This window comes from Daucus carota, chromosome 4 (genome assembly GCF_001625215.2).
Source record: "Daucus carota subsp. sativus chromosome 4, DH1 v3.0, whole genome shotgun sequence".
NCBI classification, from domain to species: domain Eukaryota; kingdom Viridiplantae; phylum Streptophyta; class Magnoliopsida; order Apiales; family Apiaceae; genus Daucus; species Daucus carota.
Window position 1 is genome coordinate 48,571,948 of NC_030384.2, and position 21,464 is coordinate 48,593,411.

The 21,464-nt window shown below is 36.2% G+C and overlaps 3 protein-coding genes across 3 annotated transcripts; 2 read left to right on the forward strand and 1 right to left on the reverse strand.

Moving 5' to 3' along the window:
- Positions 1-231: 231 nt before the first annotated feature.
- LOC108218305 (chromatin-remodeling ATPase INO80) lies at positions 232-13,130 on the forward strand. Its single transcript, XM_017391206.2, has 23 exons — positions 232-541; positions 860-938; positions 1,121-1,490; positions 1,624-2,059; positions 2,518-2,718; positions 2,893-3,003; positions 3,240-3,640; positions 3,768-3,876; positions 3,971-4,051; positions 4,156-4,328; positions 5,154-5,279; positions 5,919-6,080; positions 6,167-6,224; positions 7,054-7,284; positions 7,514-7,660; positions 8,757-9,317; positions 9,424-9,678; positions 9,784-9,891; positions 10,268-10,362; positions 10,491-10,647; positions 11,495-11,692; positions 11,818-11,967; positions 12,456-13,130. Exons 1-23 carry the CDS (start codon positions 482-484, stop codon positions 12,684-12,686), a joined length of 4,500 nt encoding a protein of 1,499 aa, XP_017246695.1. The 5' UTR covers positions 232-481; the 3' UTR covers positions 12,687-13,130.
- A 116-nt stretch (positions 13,131-13,246) lies between these two features.
- On the reverse strand, positions 13,247-16,908 carry LOC108218306 (receptor-like protein kinase HSL1). Its single transcript, XM_017391207.2, has 2 exons — positions 14,072-16,908; positions 13,247-13,925 (listed from the first exon to the last, which is right to left on the reverse strand). The coding sequence occupies exons 1-2, from the start codon at positions 16,689-16,691 to the stop codon at positions 13,534-13,536; spliced, it is 3,012 nt and encodes a 1,003-aa protein (XP_017246696.1). The 5' UTR covers positions 16,692-16,908; the 3' UTR covers positions 13,247-13,533.
- Positions 16,909-20,271: 3,363 nt separating this feature from the next.
- Positions 20,272-21,000, forward strand: LOC108216391 (protein DMP7). The gene has a single exon (XM_017389144.2). The coding sequence runs from the start codon at positions 20,338-20,340 to the stop codon at positions 20,998-21,000; it is 663 nt and encodes a 220-aa protein (XP_017244633.1). The 5' UTR covers positions 20,272-20,337.
- The last annotated feature ends 464 nt before the right edge of the window (positions 21,001-21,464 follow it).

Sequence of the window (21,464 nt, forward strand, 5' to 3'; positions counted from 1 at the left end):
AGCTATGTCCATGTTACATTTTATTTGGCTGTAAATATTTTCTAGGTTTTTAAAATTCTGGTTCTCAGTTTTCTCAAAGTTGAACCCTTAATAAAATATTTCAGCAAAACATTATTTTTCTAGGCTAGAGAAGATACAACAAAGTCACTATTTCTAAAACCGCAATTCACACTCCGTCTGAGAGGAAGCGCGCAGGTTAACCAGTACCAACTCTTAAAAGCTCACATTAGCAAGCCGCTAACATGCACCCTCCTGCGTATGATCTTCTTCTCGACACTTTCTCTCTCTATATCTACATCCTTCTTCTTTATCTTACGTGGCCCACTGCCTCTCTCCTCTTTGGGCTAACTAGGGTTCCCCTTTTTATTTTTATCATATCTCTCTCGCTAGCTCTCTCTCCATCTCTCCCTCAAAATACACACAATCCCCCATCTCCCAATGCTATTTCACACGGTACTAGGTGCTCTCTCCACAAATTAACATGGACGCGAAACGACAGTCTAGGAACTCGATTGCTTACTCCAATTTGTTCAATCTTGAGGTATATTGCACGAATTTTAGCTCTTTTTATGTGTTTTTCTGTTTGATTTGTGTGAATTTGAAGTGGGGTTGGTTTGTTTTCAAGTTAGGGTTTTGATTTGGGTTAATTTGAAGTGGGGTTGATTTAGTTTTCGTAAAGTTAGGGTTTGGGATTTTTATTGATTAGGTATCTTGAGTTTGATTAAATTATGGGCAGGCTTTTGAATTATAATTTGTTTATGTAGTTGTTTATTCCGAGTTTGATGTAAATTTGAGTATTTGGGTGTGTTGTTGATCGTGTGTATTGATTTTAATTGAGTTTTTGTTACTTGTGTTGTAGCCTTTGATGAACTTTCAAATGCCAAGACAAGATGATGACTTTGATTATTATGGAAATAGTAGTGATGATGATAGCCGAGGTGGGAATTTTGTCCTTTTTGTAATTTATGGTTTTGTGATTGAATCTATATTTATTAATCAATGCATGTTGGATAAAAATATTAAAATGTATTAATTCGTAGTAACTTCACCTTGTATTGGTATTGTGTGTGCTGGTTTTATTTATGTGTATTGGCTTGGATTGCATCTATGCTACAAATAGGTGGAGCTATGACAGAACGCACAAATGGAAAAGCGTCTGCAAATAAAAAGAGGCGAAGTGCCTATAGTAGTGATGAGGATGGAAATTATGGTACATACATCTCAGAGGAGCAGTATAGAACAATGCTTGGAGAACATGTTCAGAGATACAAGAGGCGGAGAAATAATTCCTCTCCAAATCCAGGGCCAACTCGCACTGTGATGCCTGTTTTAAAAGGTAGCTTAGGACCAAAGGAAAGGAAGTCGGGAAATGAGTCCCGAGTAGGATCGCGCAAGATGGAATCCAATTCTGAGTATTTAGCCGATATGATCAATCAAAAGCCTGGGAAGTATAATGAAAGAGAGTTTGCATCAGAGTATAAAATTAATAGGTTAGTTTCTTATGAGTCTGTTTTTCTTTTCCATTTTATAAGATTTTAATATCGATATTAGTGTTTTGGCGATTGAGGTCTGGTAGGTTTAGATTTTGGACATATATCTTAAAGTGCTTTGAAAATTCCACAGAACTGTCTACGAACCAGCATATTTGGATATTGGTGAAAGCATTGCTTACAGGATACCTCAAACTTATGAAAAGCTTGCGGCTTCTCTAAAGTTACCAACCACATCAGAGATTCGGGTGGATGAGTTTTACCTCAAAGGCACTCTTGATCTAGGGTCGTTGGCTGCAATGATGGCTGCTGACAAAAGGGCAGGACAAAGAAGTCGAGCTGGGATTGGAGAGTCAAAACCCCAGTATGAATCTCTCCAGGCAAGATTGAAATCCCAGGCAGCTAACAATTCAATTCCCAAATTTAGTCTGAAAGTGAAGGATGTTTCATTGGATGCATCTTCTATTCCCGAGGGAGCAGCTGGAGGGATAAGACGATCTATCATGTCTGAGGGTGGTCACTTGCAGGTTTACTATGTAAAAGTGTTAGAGAAAGGAGACACTTATGAGGTTAGTATTCACACTTGTCATAAAAAAGACTGCCTATGAAGTATGAACCCTATATAATATCAGACTACAGAACTTAATGGGGCTGGTCGTCGGGGCAAAATTGTCATATTATTTTTTATATTGCTATTAGATATAATGACCAAGGTTTGATCTCTCCTAACCACAAAAATATTACTTAATGTTATGCATGTTTTTTTAACGTAAAACAAAAAAAAAATACAAAAATAATATTATAATATTTTTATACTATGTTTGTAACTAATAATAATAATATAAGTGTACAACAAGTAAAATTGAATATATGATAATACAATCACAAATTTTATTAAATATAATTTCATGAAAAAATATATGTTTAAAATTACCTGTGCATTGAACGGGATACAAGCTAGTATACTTAATGCATGGGGTGTGGGATTTGTTTGTCAGTTGATCAGTTTTGAACTTGTTTGGTGCAGATCATTGAACGTAGTCTCCCACAGAAAGAAAAGGTGAAAAAGGATGCCTCTATGATCGAGAAGGAGGAAGCAGAAAAGATTGGTAAATATTGGGTAAACATTGTACGAAAAGACATTCCAAAACATCATAGGATTTTCACTAATTTCCACCGGAAGCAGCTAACGGATGCCAAAAGGTTTTCTGAAATATGTCAGAGAGAGGTATATATTAACTCGTAGCCCATGGGTTTGTATGGGCACACTAACTGTATGGAATTAGGTGCACATTTCTCGCCGTAGGGTTTTAATAATTTTTTAATCTTCAGTATGGCCCAGTGTTTTTTTTTATTTTGTCAGCATATTTTCCCATAATCTAAGTTCAGGTCTTGCATTTAGGTAAAAATGAAGGTGAGCAGATCACTTAAATTGATGAGGGGTGCTGCAATTCGTACAAGGAAACTGGCTAGGGACATGCTGATATTTTGGAAGAGAGTGGACAAGGAAATGGTAAAAATCCATTTTCTTTGATATTATGTGATTTCTTAGATCAATAGTTTGGTTATTATTCCAATCATATTAATTTGAATCGGTAAGTTGTGTATATATATGCACATGCTTGTGTCCCAGCAGATAATAAACACGTAAGAGTTCACTTATTACTAGATACTCTTTCAAATGCCATAATGAACAGTTTTTTTGTATCCATATTGTATGAATTTTTTGAGTAGTAATTTCTACTATAGGCCGAAGTTAGGAGGAGGGAGGAAAAAGAAGCTGCAGAAGCCCTGAAGAGGGAACAAGAGCTTCGTGAAGCTAAAAGACAACAGCAGCGGCTCAATTTTTTGCTATCGCAAACGGAATTATACAGCCACTTCATGCAGAACAAGGCCACTTCACAAGCCTCCGAGATTCCAAATGACCAGGAAGCTCTAATGAATTCTTCAGAAGCTGCGCCTGTAGCTGTAGAGGAAGAAGATCCAATAGAAGCTGAGTTAAAACTGGAGGCTCTAAAAGCTGCTCAGGATGCAGTTTCTAAACAGAAAAAGATAACAAGTGCATTTGATGATGATTGTTTGAAGCTTCGGCAAGCTGCACCTGAAGAAGCTCCAATTGCAGGGTCTAGTAACATAGATTTATTACATCCGTAAGTTGTTCAGTTCTTTTATATCTTTCCTATTTGAAAATGTTAAAATTAATAGTAAATTTATCTTAATAATGTTAAGATAAATAATCTGTGAACTTCTTTGAAATACTTTATGCGGGTTTTTTAGCTCAACTATGCCCGTAGCATCCTCAGTGCAAACGCCTGAACTGTTTAAAGGCTCTCTGAAAGGCTATCAGCTAAAAGGTCTCCAGTGGCTGGTCAATTGTTATGAGCAGGTAAAATGTCACTATATAACTATCTTTGTTAACTTTAAGTCTATAACGAAGGCTTTTGTTTTCTGTTTACTTTATGGGGGTTCTATTTTTCCAGGGTTTAAATGGAATCTTGGCTGACGAGATGGGACTGGGAAAGACAATCCAAGCTATGGCATTTTTGGCTCATTTGGCAGAAGTGACCATCTCTTTTCAAGAACTTTTTATGAGCATCTCCATTGAGTATTGAAACAAGCATGTTTTTTTTTGGCCGACTAAATTAACATATACTTTCATTTGCAGGAGAAGAATATTTGGGGCCCTTTCCTTGTTGTTGCACCTGCTTCAGTCTTAAACAACTGGGCTGATGAAATCAGTCGGTTTTGCCCTGACCTCAAAACTCTCCCATATTGGGGCGGGCCTCAAGAACGAGCTATAATTAGAAAGAACATAAATCCAAAGCGTCTATATCGCAAGTAAATGCCCTTATATGATATAATTGTGAAAGTGTTTCCATAGATCTGAGATATATAGTTGTGGGTAGAAATACAGCCACAAACGTATTGTTAAGAGCTGTGACAAGCGCATGCAACAATTTTTTTCTGTCGACATCTGAGCTTACATAATTTCTGGGGTAGTATAATTGTGCACACATTTCAATATCTGTTGTGAATTAAACCTAAATGTGCCAATATATATTACCACTCATTCTTAGATGTCTCAGTAATGAAAATTACTAGGTCATTACTTGCTTTTTATCCACATAAAAGTCAGGATGTTCTGCTAGAAAATGTTTTTACATATCAGGTAATTTTAGGTGTGCATATTTTTTTTTGATTTGAATACTACACATGTATTAGACTCAGATGTTACTCATAATTGAGAAATTTTGTCTACAATTCCTAGGGTACTGAAATCTCGTGATTAATGTTATCTTTTATGTTTTATAGTTTCTTTTGTGTCATACAGGATTTGTCTATCGGAAAAGGTTAAGTATGTGGATGGGAAACAGTAGGAATCTACTGCCATAATAGAAATACATGTTTGCATATATATTGTTATGATGGTAATCTGCTTTTAGAAGAAATTAAATGCTTTCTCTTGGTCAAAGGGGTGCTTTTGACCGACTATTTGAGTTCTTCTTGTTACATTTTAATCCATTAAGGAAAGCTTCACAGTAAAGCTCTAGAGTTTCCTTCATGTACTGTATTTGTGCTTTAAGTCTAGAATGAAGCATTGCAACCAATTTAACGTTCCTAACTTTATTAGTTGCTCATCAGTGCTCACTTTTATTTTTTCAGAGATGCTGGGTTTCATATTCTCATTACTAATTATCAGATGCTAGTGTCTGATGAGAAACACTTGCGTAGTATTAAATGGCAATATATGGTATTGGATGAAGCCCAAGCAATCAAAAGTTCCCAAAGGTATCGAACCCTGTTTTTTTATTATGTTTATTAAGATTCCAATTGATATATACAGAAAAGTAATAATTTATAGAACATTAGCTGTTTATATGTTTTCATGTCTATAATGGGTCTGTCGAGGACCCTGGGCAGAAGGATTGTGAAAACAACGGCTGTCTTTTCACTATTAGAAGCACGGTCATGATATCTAAATTGTTGCTTCACGTCAAAAGTTGTACCAAATGGAAGTGTCCCAAGTTTTAAAACTTAATATTAAATGATCTGTATTGCCTTCGTCTTTTAAAACAGAAAGCAACTTGTGTGGCCCTCTGCCTCACTTTCATCCTACAATAATTGGTTCCAGGAAAAAGAGATAAAGAGGGAGAGAGAGTTAACGTTGAATAAATGCTTTATATGAAATTCTGTACATGTAAGTATGTGATATGTGGGACCCTTTCTCTCTGTTCCTTGTGCTGTTAGCTTACCATATTAAATACTGGTGAAATACTACCAATTGGTTATAGGTAACAATTTAACAATCTGTGTTACATTACCTTACTCGGTACTTTCGACGAGCTTATGTCTCTGACTCTACTGCATAACAGTTTTATGTCTATCATGCTCTGAATTCTTACAGCAGTGTTCTACTCTGTTTCACAGTATAAGATGGAAGACACTACTCAGCTTTAAATGTCGAAATAGGTTGCTCTTGACTGGCACACCCATTCAGAATAACATGGCTGAGCTATGGGCCCTCTTGCATTTTATTATGCCAACTCTTTTCGACAGCCATGAACAATTTAATGAGTGGTTTTCGAAAGGGTACTTTCTTGATATATTTTTTGTTTGCATCTTATTCGTTTTGAATATGACCTGGGAATCTCATAAATTTTGCTGTCTATAACTAGAATCGAGAATCATGCGGAACATGGTGGAACTTTGAATGAGCACCAGCTTAACAGATTGGTATGAACTTCAATTGGACTGATCTCTTAACATCAAATCAACATTTTTTTTATTTCATATGTATCGGAGTTTTGCATCAGTCAGAATATTCTGAGTGATAAAATACAGGATTGTCTTATTCTGGCATCATACTAGATTTAGTTTTTTATTTTGCCCTAAGGTCTAGAATGTGACATAACTGTATATATACACACCCGAAGTATGTATAGTCGTTGGCCATTAGACGGATTAAACATTTAATTATATGTATTACTATTGGTTATTTTTTATATGAAGAAGTGTAGTTATACTACTGAAATATTGTATACAAAATTCAAAAAACATGTATATAGTGCACTATACATATATGTACGCGGGCATGTTTGTAAAGATTGAAAGAAGAAAAGGATAATAATAAAATAACCTGATAGAATACTTTTTAATAAATTCTTTGGCAGGAGATGATATTTTCCTTTCAGATCGTTGTAGATTGTTTTACTTGTGACAGTAATGTCTACAAACATTAATTTTTATTACTAACTTATGACTGGACGATGTCAGAAATATATTTGTCTGGGTCAAAAAGAAATCAGCTGTATATTAGGCAACCCTAAGCGGGTTTAGGCGACCCTAAGCGTCACCTATGCCTTGAAAACTAAGGCGGGTTGCACGCCTAGCCATTTTCTGTCGCCTAGGCAATGCCTTCACAACTGTGTTATAATATTTTGTGCTTGTGTTGCTAGTCAAGATGGTGTTATAATTTCATGCTTGTATTATACATTCACGTACTTGAGGTCTATGCTTGCATGTGTGTAATCTTTTTCTTGTTTTCTTTTGGCTTCTTAAATAGCATGCAATTCTTAAGCCATTCATGCTCCGGCGGATCAAGAAGGATGTTATGACTGAGTTGACTGGGAAAACTGAAATCACGGTGCATTGCAAGTTGAGTTCTCGACAACAAGCTTTTTATCAAGCAATAAAGAACAACATTTCTCTTGCTGAGTTGTTTGACAGCAACCATGGACGTCTGAATGAGAAAAGAATTTTGAACCTTATGAATATTGTAATCCAGTTGAGGAAGGTATATTTTTTTTATTGCTCATTAGTCTCTGCATATATAGATTCTTTAGGTAAAATTAATGGATGTGCTCGACTGCTAGTCCAGTCCTAAAAGGTCATTTCGCCATCTGAATGGCCCAATTTAGTATGAGCTGGAGAATCCCTCATCATACATAAATTTGGATGTGCCATTTGCAGGGGTTTTAGACATTTTGTTTTTAGCAATTGATATGTTTACCATTTAATTTCAGGTATGTAACCATCCCGAGTTATTTGAGAGAAATGAGGGAAATACGTACCTCTATTTTGGAGACATTCCAAATTCACTGGTACCAGCTCCCTTTGGAGAGTTGGAAGATGTTTACTACTCTGGTAGCCGAAGTCCTATCACATACAAGGTATAATGTGAACATTTATTGAGTTTTTTTTTTTGTCTTCTTTGACAGTCAATAGGATATGACGGAACCCCCCCCCCCCCCCCCCCCCCCCCCCCCACCTGCCCACCAATACACACACATCATGTATCATCATTTGCACAGGAATTGATCTGTCACTTACAAGTGGCAGAAACTTAAAGCTTTCTGAAGTTACTCAAATTGTCTGTTTTTTTTAGAAAATCTGCAATTTGTAGCTTTTACATCTTATCAGGAAAGTTAATAATAAAGAATTCCTAATATTAACCTCTCTTGAAGCTTCAACTTATACTAGCTTTTGACCTGTGCAAAGCAAGGTGGAGATAAATTACTTTTAATATATTTTGTTTATTAAGAATATAACTTGTCTTATTAATATTTTAATAGAATCTATTAATGTGCTTTATATTTGATAATAATATTTCTAAGGATTACTATTAAATATTTCATTAAATCAGTAATTAAATTATTATATATAGAGGTGCAAAGTGATTTTATGCATGTTATTCAGTTTATTAGCTTAATTAGTAGCTTCAAATTATAAAAAAACTTCCATGGTAAAATTTTCAGTTTTTTGGTCGATTTAGCTCTTGTACGTTTAAGTCAAGTCACTTGCATTTTTATTTTGAAATTTTAATTGTGTTCTATTTTTTGGTTTGGCCCAGTCGGAAAATTTACCAACATGTTTGGCGAGTTGCTGTAGCATTACATATAGTAGCACCGTAATAAAAGAGACAGAGCACGTAGGTGGGGAGAGTATGATTTTGCAAGGAGTCTAATTAATTTATGTCGAGTCTTTATTATTCGCAAGGAGCCTTATTAATTTAAGTTAAGTCTTTATTATTATAGACACTTTGTGCTAACGTACCAACCAAGTATACCCTATTTCGATTATAATAGTATAGTGTAGATATCCCAGTCTGTATTTAGCAAAGACTTGTCTGCTTTTCTCACAACATTGACAAAATGGCCGTTACTCTTACAATTGATTCAAGGTGGAACTTCATACCATTCTTTATGGTTCCTAATTGTTATTTTTATGGTTCCTAATTTTTATTGATGATCTCTTTGATCCATACAGATACCAAAGATGGTATACCGCGAATTTATCCGTTCTTCAGGTGCCTTTTCATCAGCAGCAAGGCATGTTGAAAGCAGAGAATTTATTGAGAAGCATTTTAATATCTTTTCCCCTGTAAACGTTTTCCGATCCATGTTTGCACAAGGGAACAATTTAAATGCGGCCTTTGCTGGAAGTGGGACTTTTGGTTTTGCTCATTTGATTGATCTATCAGCAACAGAGATTGCGTTTCTGGCAACTGGGTCCTTTATGGAGAGAGTACTGTTTACAATTATGAACTGGGATCGTAAATATCTTGACGGTATGTTAGATATGTTTATGGAAGCTGAAAGTGATGATTCCATTTGCAGTCAGATCGGGGGCGATAAAGTAAGGGCAGTCACACGAATGTTGCTTCTCCCCTCAAAGGCAGAGACAACATTACTTAGTAGGAGGCTTGCTACTGGTCCCTGGGATGTGCCAAATGAAGCTTTAGTATTGTCTCATCAGGATAGGCTTTTATCGAATATCAGACTGCTTCATTCAGCATATTCTTTCATTCCCACAACCAGAGCACCACCAGTAAGTGTTTTGCATATTCTTTTATTACTTATAATTTTGGATTTATTAAGAGTACTTAAACTTTATTCTGACATTGAGGGTTTTTGTTGTTGTGTGTGTTTGATAGATAAGTGCTCACTGCTCAGACAGAAATTTTGCTTATAAAATGCTTGAAGAATTACATAACCCATGGCTTAAGAGGTTATTAGTTGGATTTGCTCGCACATCTGACTATAATGGTCCTAGGAAGCCGACTGCTCACCATTTGATACAAGAAATCGACTCTCAGCTACCTGTTACACAACCTGCTCTTCAACTGACATACAATATTTTTGGGTCATGTCCACCAATGCAAAGTTTTGATCCTGCAAAGATGCTTACTGTATGACCAATCATTTCTTCAGCTTCTTTCGATTTAATGAACTAAATATTATATGCATCTTTGAAGTGCTAGCTAAACTTATAACCTTATAATGTGGTCTCTTAGGACTCGGGGAAGCTCCAAACTTTGGACATACTATTAAAACGTTTGCGAGCTGGAAATCATCGAGTCCTTCTGTTTGCGCAGATGACAAAAATGTTAAATATTCTGGAGGTATTACAAAATTCTTTTTGGTGTTAGACAGTCTGGGTTTTATGGTATATTTGTAATAAATCTGCAAGTTACAAAAGTCCATCAAAATTATGTCAAATGAAGGAAAAATATAACAACCTCTGACAATGCAATTTCATCGATGTAGTTTCGTCATCTGTTGAAATGAATAAAGTATATTTTATTCATTTATATGTCTGTTTTATGCCACGTGAAGATTACATATTCATTATTATAGTATACTAGTTTTGATTTTTACTGTACCTTTCAGTTACCGTTTACTTCTTTTTATATATTTTTTTTGAAAGATATCTGAAAAGAAGTAATTTGTATTGAAAGGCAATGCATCTCTTGAATCTTACCTTCAACTTTTCTGCAGGACTATATGAATTACAGGAAATACAGATATCTAAGGCTTGATGGTTCATCCACAATAATGGATCGCCGGGACATGGTTAGGGATTTCCAGCTTCGGTAGGGCAATTGTTTTACTGTATCGTTTTCTTTTCAGAGCTTGAATTAAGATGTTCAAATTTTGTTTTCTGCATTGTGGGTATATATGTAGTAAATTACTAAGCAGATCTAATGTGGATTTCTTGTAGGAGCGATATTTTTGTTTTCTTGTTGAGCACAAGAGCCGGAGGACTTGGTATCAACTTGACAGCTGCTGACACTGTAATTTTCTATGAAAGTGACTGGAATCCAACACTGGATTTACAAGCAATGGATAGAGCTCATCGCTTGGGTCAGACTAAGGATGTTAGTTCCTCCTAACTAATCATATGAGCTTGTGTATTAGCCTTCTGCTTGGCATTATTTTGTAGCTTTTGCTACAGTCTATTTAGCCTTATATATTATTAATAGGAAGTGGTGTAGCATAGATGAATACGTATGATGTTTGCGTTCTAATGTTTGCTCTTGCTTTAGTTATACTTCATGTCCTTCAGTTCAGTATTGCAATAGATCTCACCTGGGGGGAATAATTTGAACAACTGATATTAAATATAACATATAGGCCCTGTTTGGGGATTAGTGGTTAGCTGTTAGCGGATTGAATCAGATGTTTTGACTAGCTGATTGAAGTAGATGTTTTGACTAGCGGATTGAATTAGCTGTTTCTCGTAAAATTGTTTAGGAAATAGCTGATTGATTAGCTTTTTCTGACACAAACCAAAACCTCTAACCCAAAAAGCTCCTCAAAGTAGCTTTTTCAAACTTAGCTTTTTGGATCCAAACCTCTATTTCAATCGGCTAACTACCAAACACTAATTTTAGCGGATTCTAGTGGTCAAACCTCTAAAAACACCTCAAACCTCTAATTTTGCTCCAAACCTCTAACTTCCAAACAGGGCCATAATCTATCTATGCTTCTGGATTTTTTAGAACTTCAGGGTCATCCTGGAACGACTCACGGTTTTTCCTTGTTTTGGCATAGCCTTACCTTTGGAATCATCATATAAATATATGCTGTCCTGTATTATTTATGTCAAAAGTGAGTTGAATATTATATATTTATATTTATAGGGTTGTCTTTTCACCACTAAGGTTTAGCCTTTGCTCATTAATTCTGGCTATGCATGTAAGCAGTGTTTTTTTTGGGTGTTAGGTTACCGTTTATCGTTTGATTTGTAAAGAAACAGTCGAAGAGAAAATTCTGCAGAGAGCTAGTCAGAAAAGCACTGTGCAACAGCTCGTTATGACAGGTGGACATGTACAAGGTGACCTTTTGGCTCCTGAGGACGTTCTTTCTTTGCTAATTGATGATGCTCAGTTAGAGCGGAAGATCAGAGAAATTCCGTTACAGGTGAGCAAAGTAGTTCTAATGTTAACCTCTTGAAATGCAAGTAGACGTGCCCAGCTTTTAAGCAAATTCATTTTGATTACCTGAATTTTTACCATATGATTACTCAATGCATTTCACTTTATCAGGCTAGGGACAGGCAAAAGAAGAAATCTGGAACAAGGGGTATAAGAATTGACGCTGAGGGTGATGCATCTCTTGAAGATCTTACAAACTCTGAATCTCAGGTCAATGGATCTCAACCCTCTCAGGATCCTGAGAAAGAAAAGTCTACAAAGGTACCAAATACAATGTACATTTTTGGGTTTTGATGTCTGAGCTTACAAGTGATAAGTACTTACCATATCATGAACAAGCATAAATTTGATGTTAGTGTAGAGGTACTAGCAGAAGATGACAAAAATCATGCTAATATGCTCCAAAGGTGTCTGTTGTGTTTTAAAGTAATTTGCTTGTTATCACCATGTTCCAAATCTGCATGTCCTTATAATCTCTAATTAAATGTTTTCAGAATCAGCCGGAAGGAAGATATTTAATGTCAAACGAGTAGTATTGTTTTGGTGTTTTGTTTCGATATAAAATAAATGGGTTTTTTATTTACCTCATTATCAGAGGTAGTACATTCATTGTTTAAAAATAGTATATCTGCACTTTGTGAAAGTGTATTGGGGTGTGATTCTGCTAGTATTTGTTCTGATGGTCAGTGGTTGGAGTTGCAACTCCCTTCAAAAACATGTTCTTACATTAAGAGGTTGTCAATGTGCAGAGGAAATCAACATCTGACAAGCCAGTGCCTCCAAAACCCAAGTCTAAAAAGGGTGGTTCGAGAAACAGCGACACATCATCCCCGGCTTTAATACCTCTAGAGAATGAAGGTGATGATCCCTTACAAAATTCGGATTCACAGCACAGATCTAAGAGGCCAAAGAGGCCTACGAAGAGTGTTAATGAGAATTTAGAACCAGCATTTGTTGCTTCTCCATCTTTGGCAGACTGAGTGTACAGAGAAGCATTCTACACCTGAAGTGAGTGCTGCTCGTTTCTAAATTACAGTCGATGAAGATTCCAGAGAGCAAGTTTAAGTTTTCAAGGCTCGACTTGTCTGCTCAGTGATATCGTAGGCAGAGAATCTACCATTCTTTAATCAGTGCCTGTTCCCTGAAGGATTGTTTTTGGTGACTATGTATTATTAGAGAAAGTTGCAGGACTTAGCGCCGTTCTTAGGTACAACTCCAGTTGCTGGACGGGAACATCATGGGAGGATGTAAAATTAGCGTTGTATAGATTTTTTAAAAGAGGCTTCCAGATGACTGGGATGCTGTATTACGTAAATTCAGTTCTATGTATATATGTTTAATTTGTTTACTCACCTGCTGGTGGATGACAAAAATAGAGTTTAAAGAGAGCATTTTAATATTGCAATTCAATGTTTTTATTCGCATTCGAAATTTCCAAGCATGAAGACGACGACAAGAGAGTACAAGGCTGGCCTCATTTAAGCTTTGAAAGATTTCAATATATTAAGCTGCCGTTATTGTAAACCAAGACACGTTCAACTTTAAATAATATACACATTTTTATACATGACTTATTGCCGAACGAGAATGACAAAAGCTACTTAACGAAGATGGTACTCAAGAGGCCAGGACAAATGGACATCTGCACTAATTTCAAATACTAGTTCCAAATAAAACATAATCTACACTAGAGCTTCTACGTCTCTATTCTCTCCTGTCATGTTACGGGTTGCTGCAGTTTTCGATTTTTTCGGTCCAAATGATATCATCAGTGCTCAATGTAGCTTCCGCGGAGTTCTGTTAACCAAAGATGGTGTGCTCATGACCTTACACTAAGCTTGTTTGATCAGAAACATCTTCGTAGTAGTACAGGGAGAGCTGCGCGTCCTCCTTTGTGGCTTTCGGCTTCGGGTCTGTTGCTGCTTCTTGAAGCATTTTAACTACTCTTCTCATAGAAGGGCGATTGATTGGAAGGGGACTAATGCAAGCTATACCAATGTCGAGAACCTTGCATATTTGTTCTTTGTAATGGCAGTCGAGATTTGGGTCGATTACATGATCAACTCCTTTCTGGTCTACGGTGCTGCATACCCATGTTGCCAAGTCTTTCTCCCCGAGTTGCTGGTCGATTGCTGGTTTCCCTGTTACTAACTCAAGAATGACTACTCCGAAGCTATATGTATCGCTCTTCTCGTTGACTCTGAGCGTATACGCGTATTCTGCAAAAGAGTTCATAATAAATTTCTCAAAAACTGAACAAGACTCAACACAAAAATGACATTCTAGGCAAATTTCGCGAAACTGATTAATAATGGGAAATAAATAGATGAACATGGAGAGCTGGTCTTAGACCAAAGCGCCATACCTGGTGCAATGTAACCACAAGAACCAGCGATCACCGACATGGATTCTGCCCCTTTGTTGATCACTTTAATGAACTTAGCAACGCCAAAATCAGCGATTCTAGCACCAAAGTCCTCATCTAACAATATATTATTGGATTTAACATCTCTGTGAACGATCGGGGGATCACAATCATGATGCAAATACGAGAGCCCTTCTGCAGCGTCCAAAGCTATCTTTAACCTAGTCGGCCAATCCAACATTCCGCCCTTGGTAGAATGCAACACATCACCTAAGCTTCCATTGGGCATATACTCGTAAACCAGAAGCTTATTCTTTCCTGCATTGCAGCAACACCACAGTCTCACGATATTCTTATGCCTAATTCGTCCAAGCGTCTCTACTTCACTTTCAAACTCATCTTTCATGGAATCAACACTACTATAGCTGTCATCTCGAACTGATCTTTCCCAGAGCTTTTTGACTGCAACGACCTCACCATTACCGAGCATTGCCTTGTATACTTTCCCTGAAGCCCCGATTCCAATCACATTATCTTCCTTGAGGCAATCCACAATGTCTAACTCGCTAAAACTCAACTTATGAAAGGATCTCCACTTCACCACAAGCGTCTTGTGCTTGATTTTCTTGAACTTTCTATACTTCAACAAAAACCAGACAAAGCCCACCACGAGAACCACGCCAGCAATGACAAAAATGAAAACAAGCACCCAAGAATTGCCTGGATTCTTATGACGCCTGTGTTTAGGGCAAAGACCAAGAAGATCATCATCACCGCACAAGCCTGGATTGCCCATAAAGCTATCCTTGTAAACCTCTTTAGCATACATAGAAGGGATATCTCCAGTGAGCTGATTATTCGACAAATTCAGCTTATTAAGCTTCAAATTTTGCAGCCCATCTGGAATTTTTCCGGATAAACTATTCCCTGAAAGATCAAGATAATTAAGCACAGGCAATTCACCAATTTCATCTGGAATTTTACCAGACAACCTGTTGTTTGCCAAATTAAGCTCATTGAGCTCTTTCAAACCTCGAATTCTCACAGAAATCTCACCGGATATCTCATTATTATTAAGATCAAGCCTCCATAACTTACGCAGACTAAACAAACCCTCCGGAACACTTCCACTAAATCTATTATCATTAGCAGAAAATTCAATCAAATTTCCTACTGATCCAATTTCACTTGGAATACCACCTGAAAATCGGTTTTTCGCAATCATAAGCGTGGAAAGATTAGATGCACCAGATATGATGTGTGAAATATTCCCAGAAAATGAATTCTGATGAAGATCAAGCAAGTAAACATGAGGCAAACCCCACAAACTAACCGGAACTTCACCGGAAAATCGATTATTTCCAAACCTGACACGGCTTAAACTCCTGCACTGACCTATACTCTCCGGAATGCTACCGGAAAACATATTATCTAACAAAATCAGTTCATCTAAAACCCCCTTTTCGCAAATACTTTCCGGAATTCTCCCGGAGAAAAAATTCCCTGTGACATCAATTGTTTTAAGGGGCGAGTTCTTACCGAGTTGACTCGGTAATGACCCCGTGAGCCTGTTGTCGAATATTCTGAGCTCATATAAGTTGGGAGACATGGCTATGCTCTCTGGTAACAAACCCTCCAGCTGGTTTTGATACAAACTTAAGGACTCGAGTGGTAACTGAGTCAACTCGTCCGGGATTGTCCCGGTGAACTTGTTCATTGACCCATCAAATCGCCTCAAGGCCGTCAAGTTTGACCAACCGGGTATCAACTCTCCGGTGAATGAGTTGTTGAAAAGCTCAATTTGGATGAGATTAGTGAGTTGAAAGATCCAACTCGGTATCGGCCCGGTAAGCTTATTACTCGACACGTCGAGATCAGTGAGTTGACTCAGTCGGTTAAAACTATCAGGAATGTCACCAAAAAGGTTATTCCCACTGACCCATATGCTTTCCAAGCTCGAAATGTTACCGAGTTCCGGAGCGAGTCGACTCGGTGAAAACGGGTTGTAAGCGAGTTGAAGCATCTTTACCGTCCTCAAGTCACCAAGCTCCTTCGGAATGGTACCTGTGAGCAGATTGGCGCTTAAAATCAGCGTCTCAATCGCCGGGAAGCTCCCGAAACTCGCCGGAATCTCGCCGGAAAAACTATTGCCGGAGAGACTGAGATACACAAGCTTCGGGAGAGAGGCGAGAGCAGGAGGAAGTGGGCCCTCGAGGAGATTCTCAGAGAGATCAAGATAGGTGAGATGAACACACCTCGAGATGATCGCGTCAGAGAGAGTCGAGTTGATGAAGTTGTCCGAGAGAGACAGCGAGGAGAGAGATGAAAGGCGGCAGAGAATGGCGGGAAAAGGCCCATCGAGAGAGAGAGAATCGAGAGAGACTTCAGTAACTACCGAGTTATCATTACAAGTGACTCCAGTCCAGTTGCATGGGAAATCATGTCTGGGATTCCAGTCAGAGAGAGATGAAGGGTCAGAGAGATCTTGCTTAGCTCTAAGGAGATAGAGCCCTTCTTGATTCAGACACTCAGCTTGAAGTGGCAAGTTTGATGTAACTACTAGTAATGATGTGAAGACTAGTAGAAGTGAATGTAGTGGAGAGTGATTATGTTTCATCATGTAAGAAATGATTGAAGTCTAGTTCTATGTTAATGCACTTGGTTTGGTTTTATGATGATTTGGTGGTTGTGATTTTGGGTGGAAAATATGAAAAAATGCTGGAAAGCAGCATTTTGAGGCTTTGTTTTTCAGTTGGAGAATGAAGACTTGAGAAGTTGAGAAGAGCTAGAGTGTAAGTCAGGTAATAGGTCCCTACTGGCCTCATTGGTAACAACATGAGATTTATTTATGTATGGTTTTATGTATGTATAAGGGGCAGGATGTACGGCTACTTGTTTGCCCAATACTACGTATCATTTGTCTTTCGTCAAAATCCTGATTAATCGAAATTAATTATTAATAATTATAAAATGATACTCCCTCCGTTTCTTTTTTCTTTTCCTGTTTGTGATGTCGGTACTGTTCATAACATGAGACAAATTACTAATTTAAATCTAATCTATAAAACTAAATATAGTCATGAGTGATCTTGTTAGATTCGTATTCACGAGTACTTTAATATGGTGAAATTTTTATATTTAATAAAACTACAAAATGAAAGATATTAACGATCAAAAGTGTGTGTTGGCAAACGTGAAAAATACAAACAGGAAAAGTATTTAGGGACGGGGGGAGTATGTTATTTTGTTTATCTGTTGTTTTAGTGTTTAAAGATAAAAATTGACTTATCAATGAAGAAATAAGGATAAAGATTAAGTAAAGATTAGTTGGATTAATAAGAGATTAATCAGATAATTAAATCAAATAATCAAAATTTTAATTAATTAAAAAAATATGAAACAAGGATTAAATAATGATAAATCAAATTAACCACCAATTTTAAGGTGATAACTAATTTCTGTTATTATTTTTACTGATCATGACTCATCAGACCGAGATCAGAAATTGCTGGTAGCCTATAAGATGTTGACAATGGCCCTGTTTGGGAGTTAGCTGTTAGCGGTTAGCTGTAGCTGATTGAATGAGCTGTTTTGACTAGCTGATTGAATTAGCTGTTTTGACTAGCTGATTGAAATTAGCTGTTTTGGAAAAAAGTGTTTGGTAAATAGCTGATTGAATTAGCTGTTTGTACTTTATCCAGACACATTGCCAATCATCTAATTGAAAAAGCTCCTCCTATTAGCTTTTTCAAAATTAGCTTTTTGGATCCAAAAAGCTATTTCAATAAGCTAACTACCAAACACATCCATTAGCTTTTTCATTTGGTCAAACATCTAATTTGATCCAAAAAGCTAATTTCATCTCAAAAAGCTAACTTCCAAACACCCCCAATACATTTTCCGAATTTTCTAAAAGGCTGAATTAGAAGTTTAGAACCATCTACAAATTGCAGTGATGCTAGTTAAATTCTCGAATAGGATATATTCATGTGCTGAAGTTGAATAACTTTGATTTTAGTTGAAATTTTACATCTGTGTACATTTTTTCGGTGATTGTAATTAAAAGGAAAAGTAGCTCAATGGCCCAGATTCTCCTCGAGTACTTGTGTGTGTGGTCAAACAAATGCAAATTGTTTGAAAGGCATAGAATGTAGGCCAAATTACTAGAAATCGAGTCATAATTTAATACTTTATTCTTTAGTTGTTGATTGCTGGGACCTATTATGTTGACTGAAAGAGTATTAAACCACAAGCCTCTTTGACCCAAGTATAAACAACAACGCTTTTAAGCCAACTATTCCTTCTCTCTTATTCCGTTTCCTTGTTTCCATACAATTTTTCATTACACATATTATAAAATTATTTATAAAATATAATTTTATAATCTAATTTTAAAAATATTTATTTTTAAAAACTTAAGTATTATATTATATTATTTAGAGGAAATGATATATAGATTATAAATTTATAATTTTTAAAATCTTAAAATATGTGATGGGTCCTCCCTCTCAAACACTCAAATTCCACGGAGCCATGGTCCATGGAGGAAATTTTTTTACCTTGTCAGATCGTTAACTATGAGCATAGTGTGCACATATATATATTTATTGTACGTCTGCTATTTCGGTGCGATTTTATCTTTTACGTCACAAACTGGATTCACTTGTCGCATGAGATCAAGACACTATAAATAAAAGTGAATAATTTAAAGGAAATTTATCAAAAATATCATTTTTTTAATTTTTTTGCGATTTTATTATTTTTTGAAAAAAATTGCAAAAATACTAAGTTTTTAGAAATTATTTACAAAAATACGGTCTGCAACTAGATATAACCAGATGCAATTTCACTTAACAAGCCTGCAAGGGTTGCAAATATGATTGCATCTAGTTGCAAGTTGCAAGTATGGTTGCATATGGTTGCATACAGTATTTTCGTAAATTTTTCAAAAGTATGATATTTTTGCAAAATAGTTAAAAAAGATTTAGTATTTTTGCAAAAATAATTTTGAACTTAGGTATTTATGAGAAAACCTCTAATTTAAATAATGTTATTCTAAAAGATCTCAGCGCTAATATTTTAAAAATCTTTTCAAACATGTTATTTTGTATTGTATAATATCTTTCAGGAAATTGTATAATAAAATTGATTAAACTAATAAAATTTAACGACCAGTGAAAATTGAATGGACAATGCAGTGTTGTGTGCTCGAATATGATTCATTGATACAAGAAGACATTATGATGATTATGCATGTGTAGTAGGATTCCGTTGCAAGTTTTGATAAATTTATAATATCAAGACTTAATTTGAATTAAACGAGCGTTTGAAATGGATGAAATACTAATTAAAATGGGTGAAATACTAATTTAAAGGAGCGTTTGAAATGGATGAATTTTAGATTTTTTTTTCCTTAAAAAAATGTAAATGATAAATTTTTATTTTAAAAAAAACAGAAAAATAATTTAAACAATTTTGTCTGTAACATAAAAATTAAGGTGACTAATAATTTAGAAGGCGCTAAGCATAAAGCTTATATAAAAAAGGAATTTTCAGCAGAGACATCTTCGCAAATGCTCTTGCTGCCTATAATTCTATGATCCACGGTGAGATGAGGTGTGCAGTTGTCAAGCTGGTGCCTAATTTAGGGGAACTAAATATTTAAGCACGTTTCCGGTTTAATCAAGATTCTATATTTCTATTTTCTATACATTCAAGGTGTACCTATCAAATTTAGACCTACTAATTTTTGACATATCTGCTATTCTTTTGCCAGCACAGTAATACAGTTTTACCTAATCTATCAGCCACAATTTCAACCAAGGTATTTGAATGTTTAAACAATTTCAAGCCTAACAGCTAGGCTTTGCCAACTTTAATCCTGTTCCAACAAGAATTTAAGACTTCAACAGCTAACCCTTCTCGCCATCCCATCCATAATCCAATTAAAGAAATTAAATCAAAGAAAACTTGCTAAATATAGTTTAATAACACTGGCTTAAGAATAAGTTTCAAGTCATGAATGCAACTTCAATGCATGCATTACTAAACTTGAAACTTCCTTTGCTTTTTTAGGACTAAACATAGTTGTTAATACAGAGCATACAATGTATACTTAACTGGATGATCTAATGAATTGTTTATATGTGAATGCCGATGCTAGAGGAAGCATTGGTTTATCGATAATTTTGGGAAATAAGTTTGGTTCGAATCTTGAAATTTTGAGGTGATAAGACTTAGAAAGGTAGCTAAAACACAAGTGAGCCATGAATAATAATGTTATTGAGAATGGAACTGGAACAAATAACCTTACCACCATCGAAGAGCAGCTACAGCCTTTATTAGATGATCATCAGTTACCAGGTACCCAGGAAAAACCGCGAAAAACACCAGCTCAGAAGGTCATGCGAAAAACATTCAAGAGAACAGCACTCTTAGCCAATCTCCTCCCAACAGGCTCAGTCCTGGCGTTTAATATTTTATCTCCTGCATTCACGCATGAAGGAACCTGTCCTACCGTTGTCAATAAAACCTTGACTCTAGTCCTTTTAGGCCTCTGTACCGTCTCTTGCTTCTTTCTTTGCTTCACGGACAGCTTCAGGGACGAAAGAGGGAAAGTCCGGTATGGAATTGCTACAATCAATGGGTTGTGGATTGTTGATTGTTCGGTGAAGGTTCCTCCTGAGGACGGAGAAAAGTATAGGATCCGATTTCTTGATTTTGTCCATGGCTTCATGTCGATGCTGGTTTTTGGAGCAGTGGCATTGTTTGATCAGAATACAGTAAAGTGTTTATATCCAATGCCAACAGAAGAAGAGAAGGAGCTACTCGCGACATTGCCCCTTGCAGTAGGTCTCATTTGCAGCATGTTCTTTATTTGTTTTCCAAGCCAGCGGCATGGAATTGGATTTCCCCTTTCTCGACATTAGAGGAGAGAAGGATTCAAATGTATTTCAGGAAAATGTGACATATATGATCCAAAATTATAATATATTTTCATGAACTGCGACATCAATTGCAAATATAGAGATGATCATTTTATAGAACCTACAGGATTGAAACTATGTTTAAATATTATGCAAAAACACCATAATCTTATGAAACTGGACAAAAGTAATTTATAATACTTCCACCATACCTTTGAATTTTTAACTCCGTGATCCAGGGTTCACATCTATCAACATATTAGCCTCGGGTTCTACTTTCTCAAGCTCATCCATGCTTCATCTTCATCTACAAAGACCTTCCTGTGTACACCAAAATGTAAATGATTCTACATTTCATGCTTAGCAATATGCAATGTGGATTTTATTTATTCATCTTCTACATATTATTATTACACCAAAATAAAATTCAAATTCATAAATAGCTAATATAGTTGGAATCATTTGGC

Coding starts and splice junctions, on each gene's coding strand:
- LOC108218305 (XM_017391206.2), top strand. CDS start 482: ATGGACGCGAAACGACAGTCTAGGAACTCGATTGCTTACTCCAATTTG. Junction 7,661..8,756: donor GAAGTCCTATCACATACAAG/GTATAATGTGAA, acceptor TGATCCATACAG/ATACCAAAGATGGTATACCG. Junction 10,648..11,494: donor GCTTGGGTCAGACTAAGGAT/GTTAGTTCCTCC, acceptor TTTGGGTGTTAG/GTTACCGTTTATCGTTTGAT.
- LOC108218306 (XM_017391207.2), bottom strand. CDS start 16,691: ATGATGAAACATAATCACTCTCCACTACATTCACTTCTACTAGTCTTC. Junction 13,926..14,071: donor TTGTGGTTACATTGCACCAG/GTATGGCGCTTT, acceptor ACTCTTTTGCAG/AATACGCGTATACGCTCAGA.
- LOC108216391 (XM_017389144.2), top strand. CDS start 20,338: ATGAATAATAATGTTATTGAGAATGGAACTGGAACAAATAACCTTACC.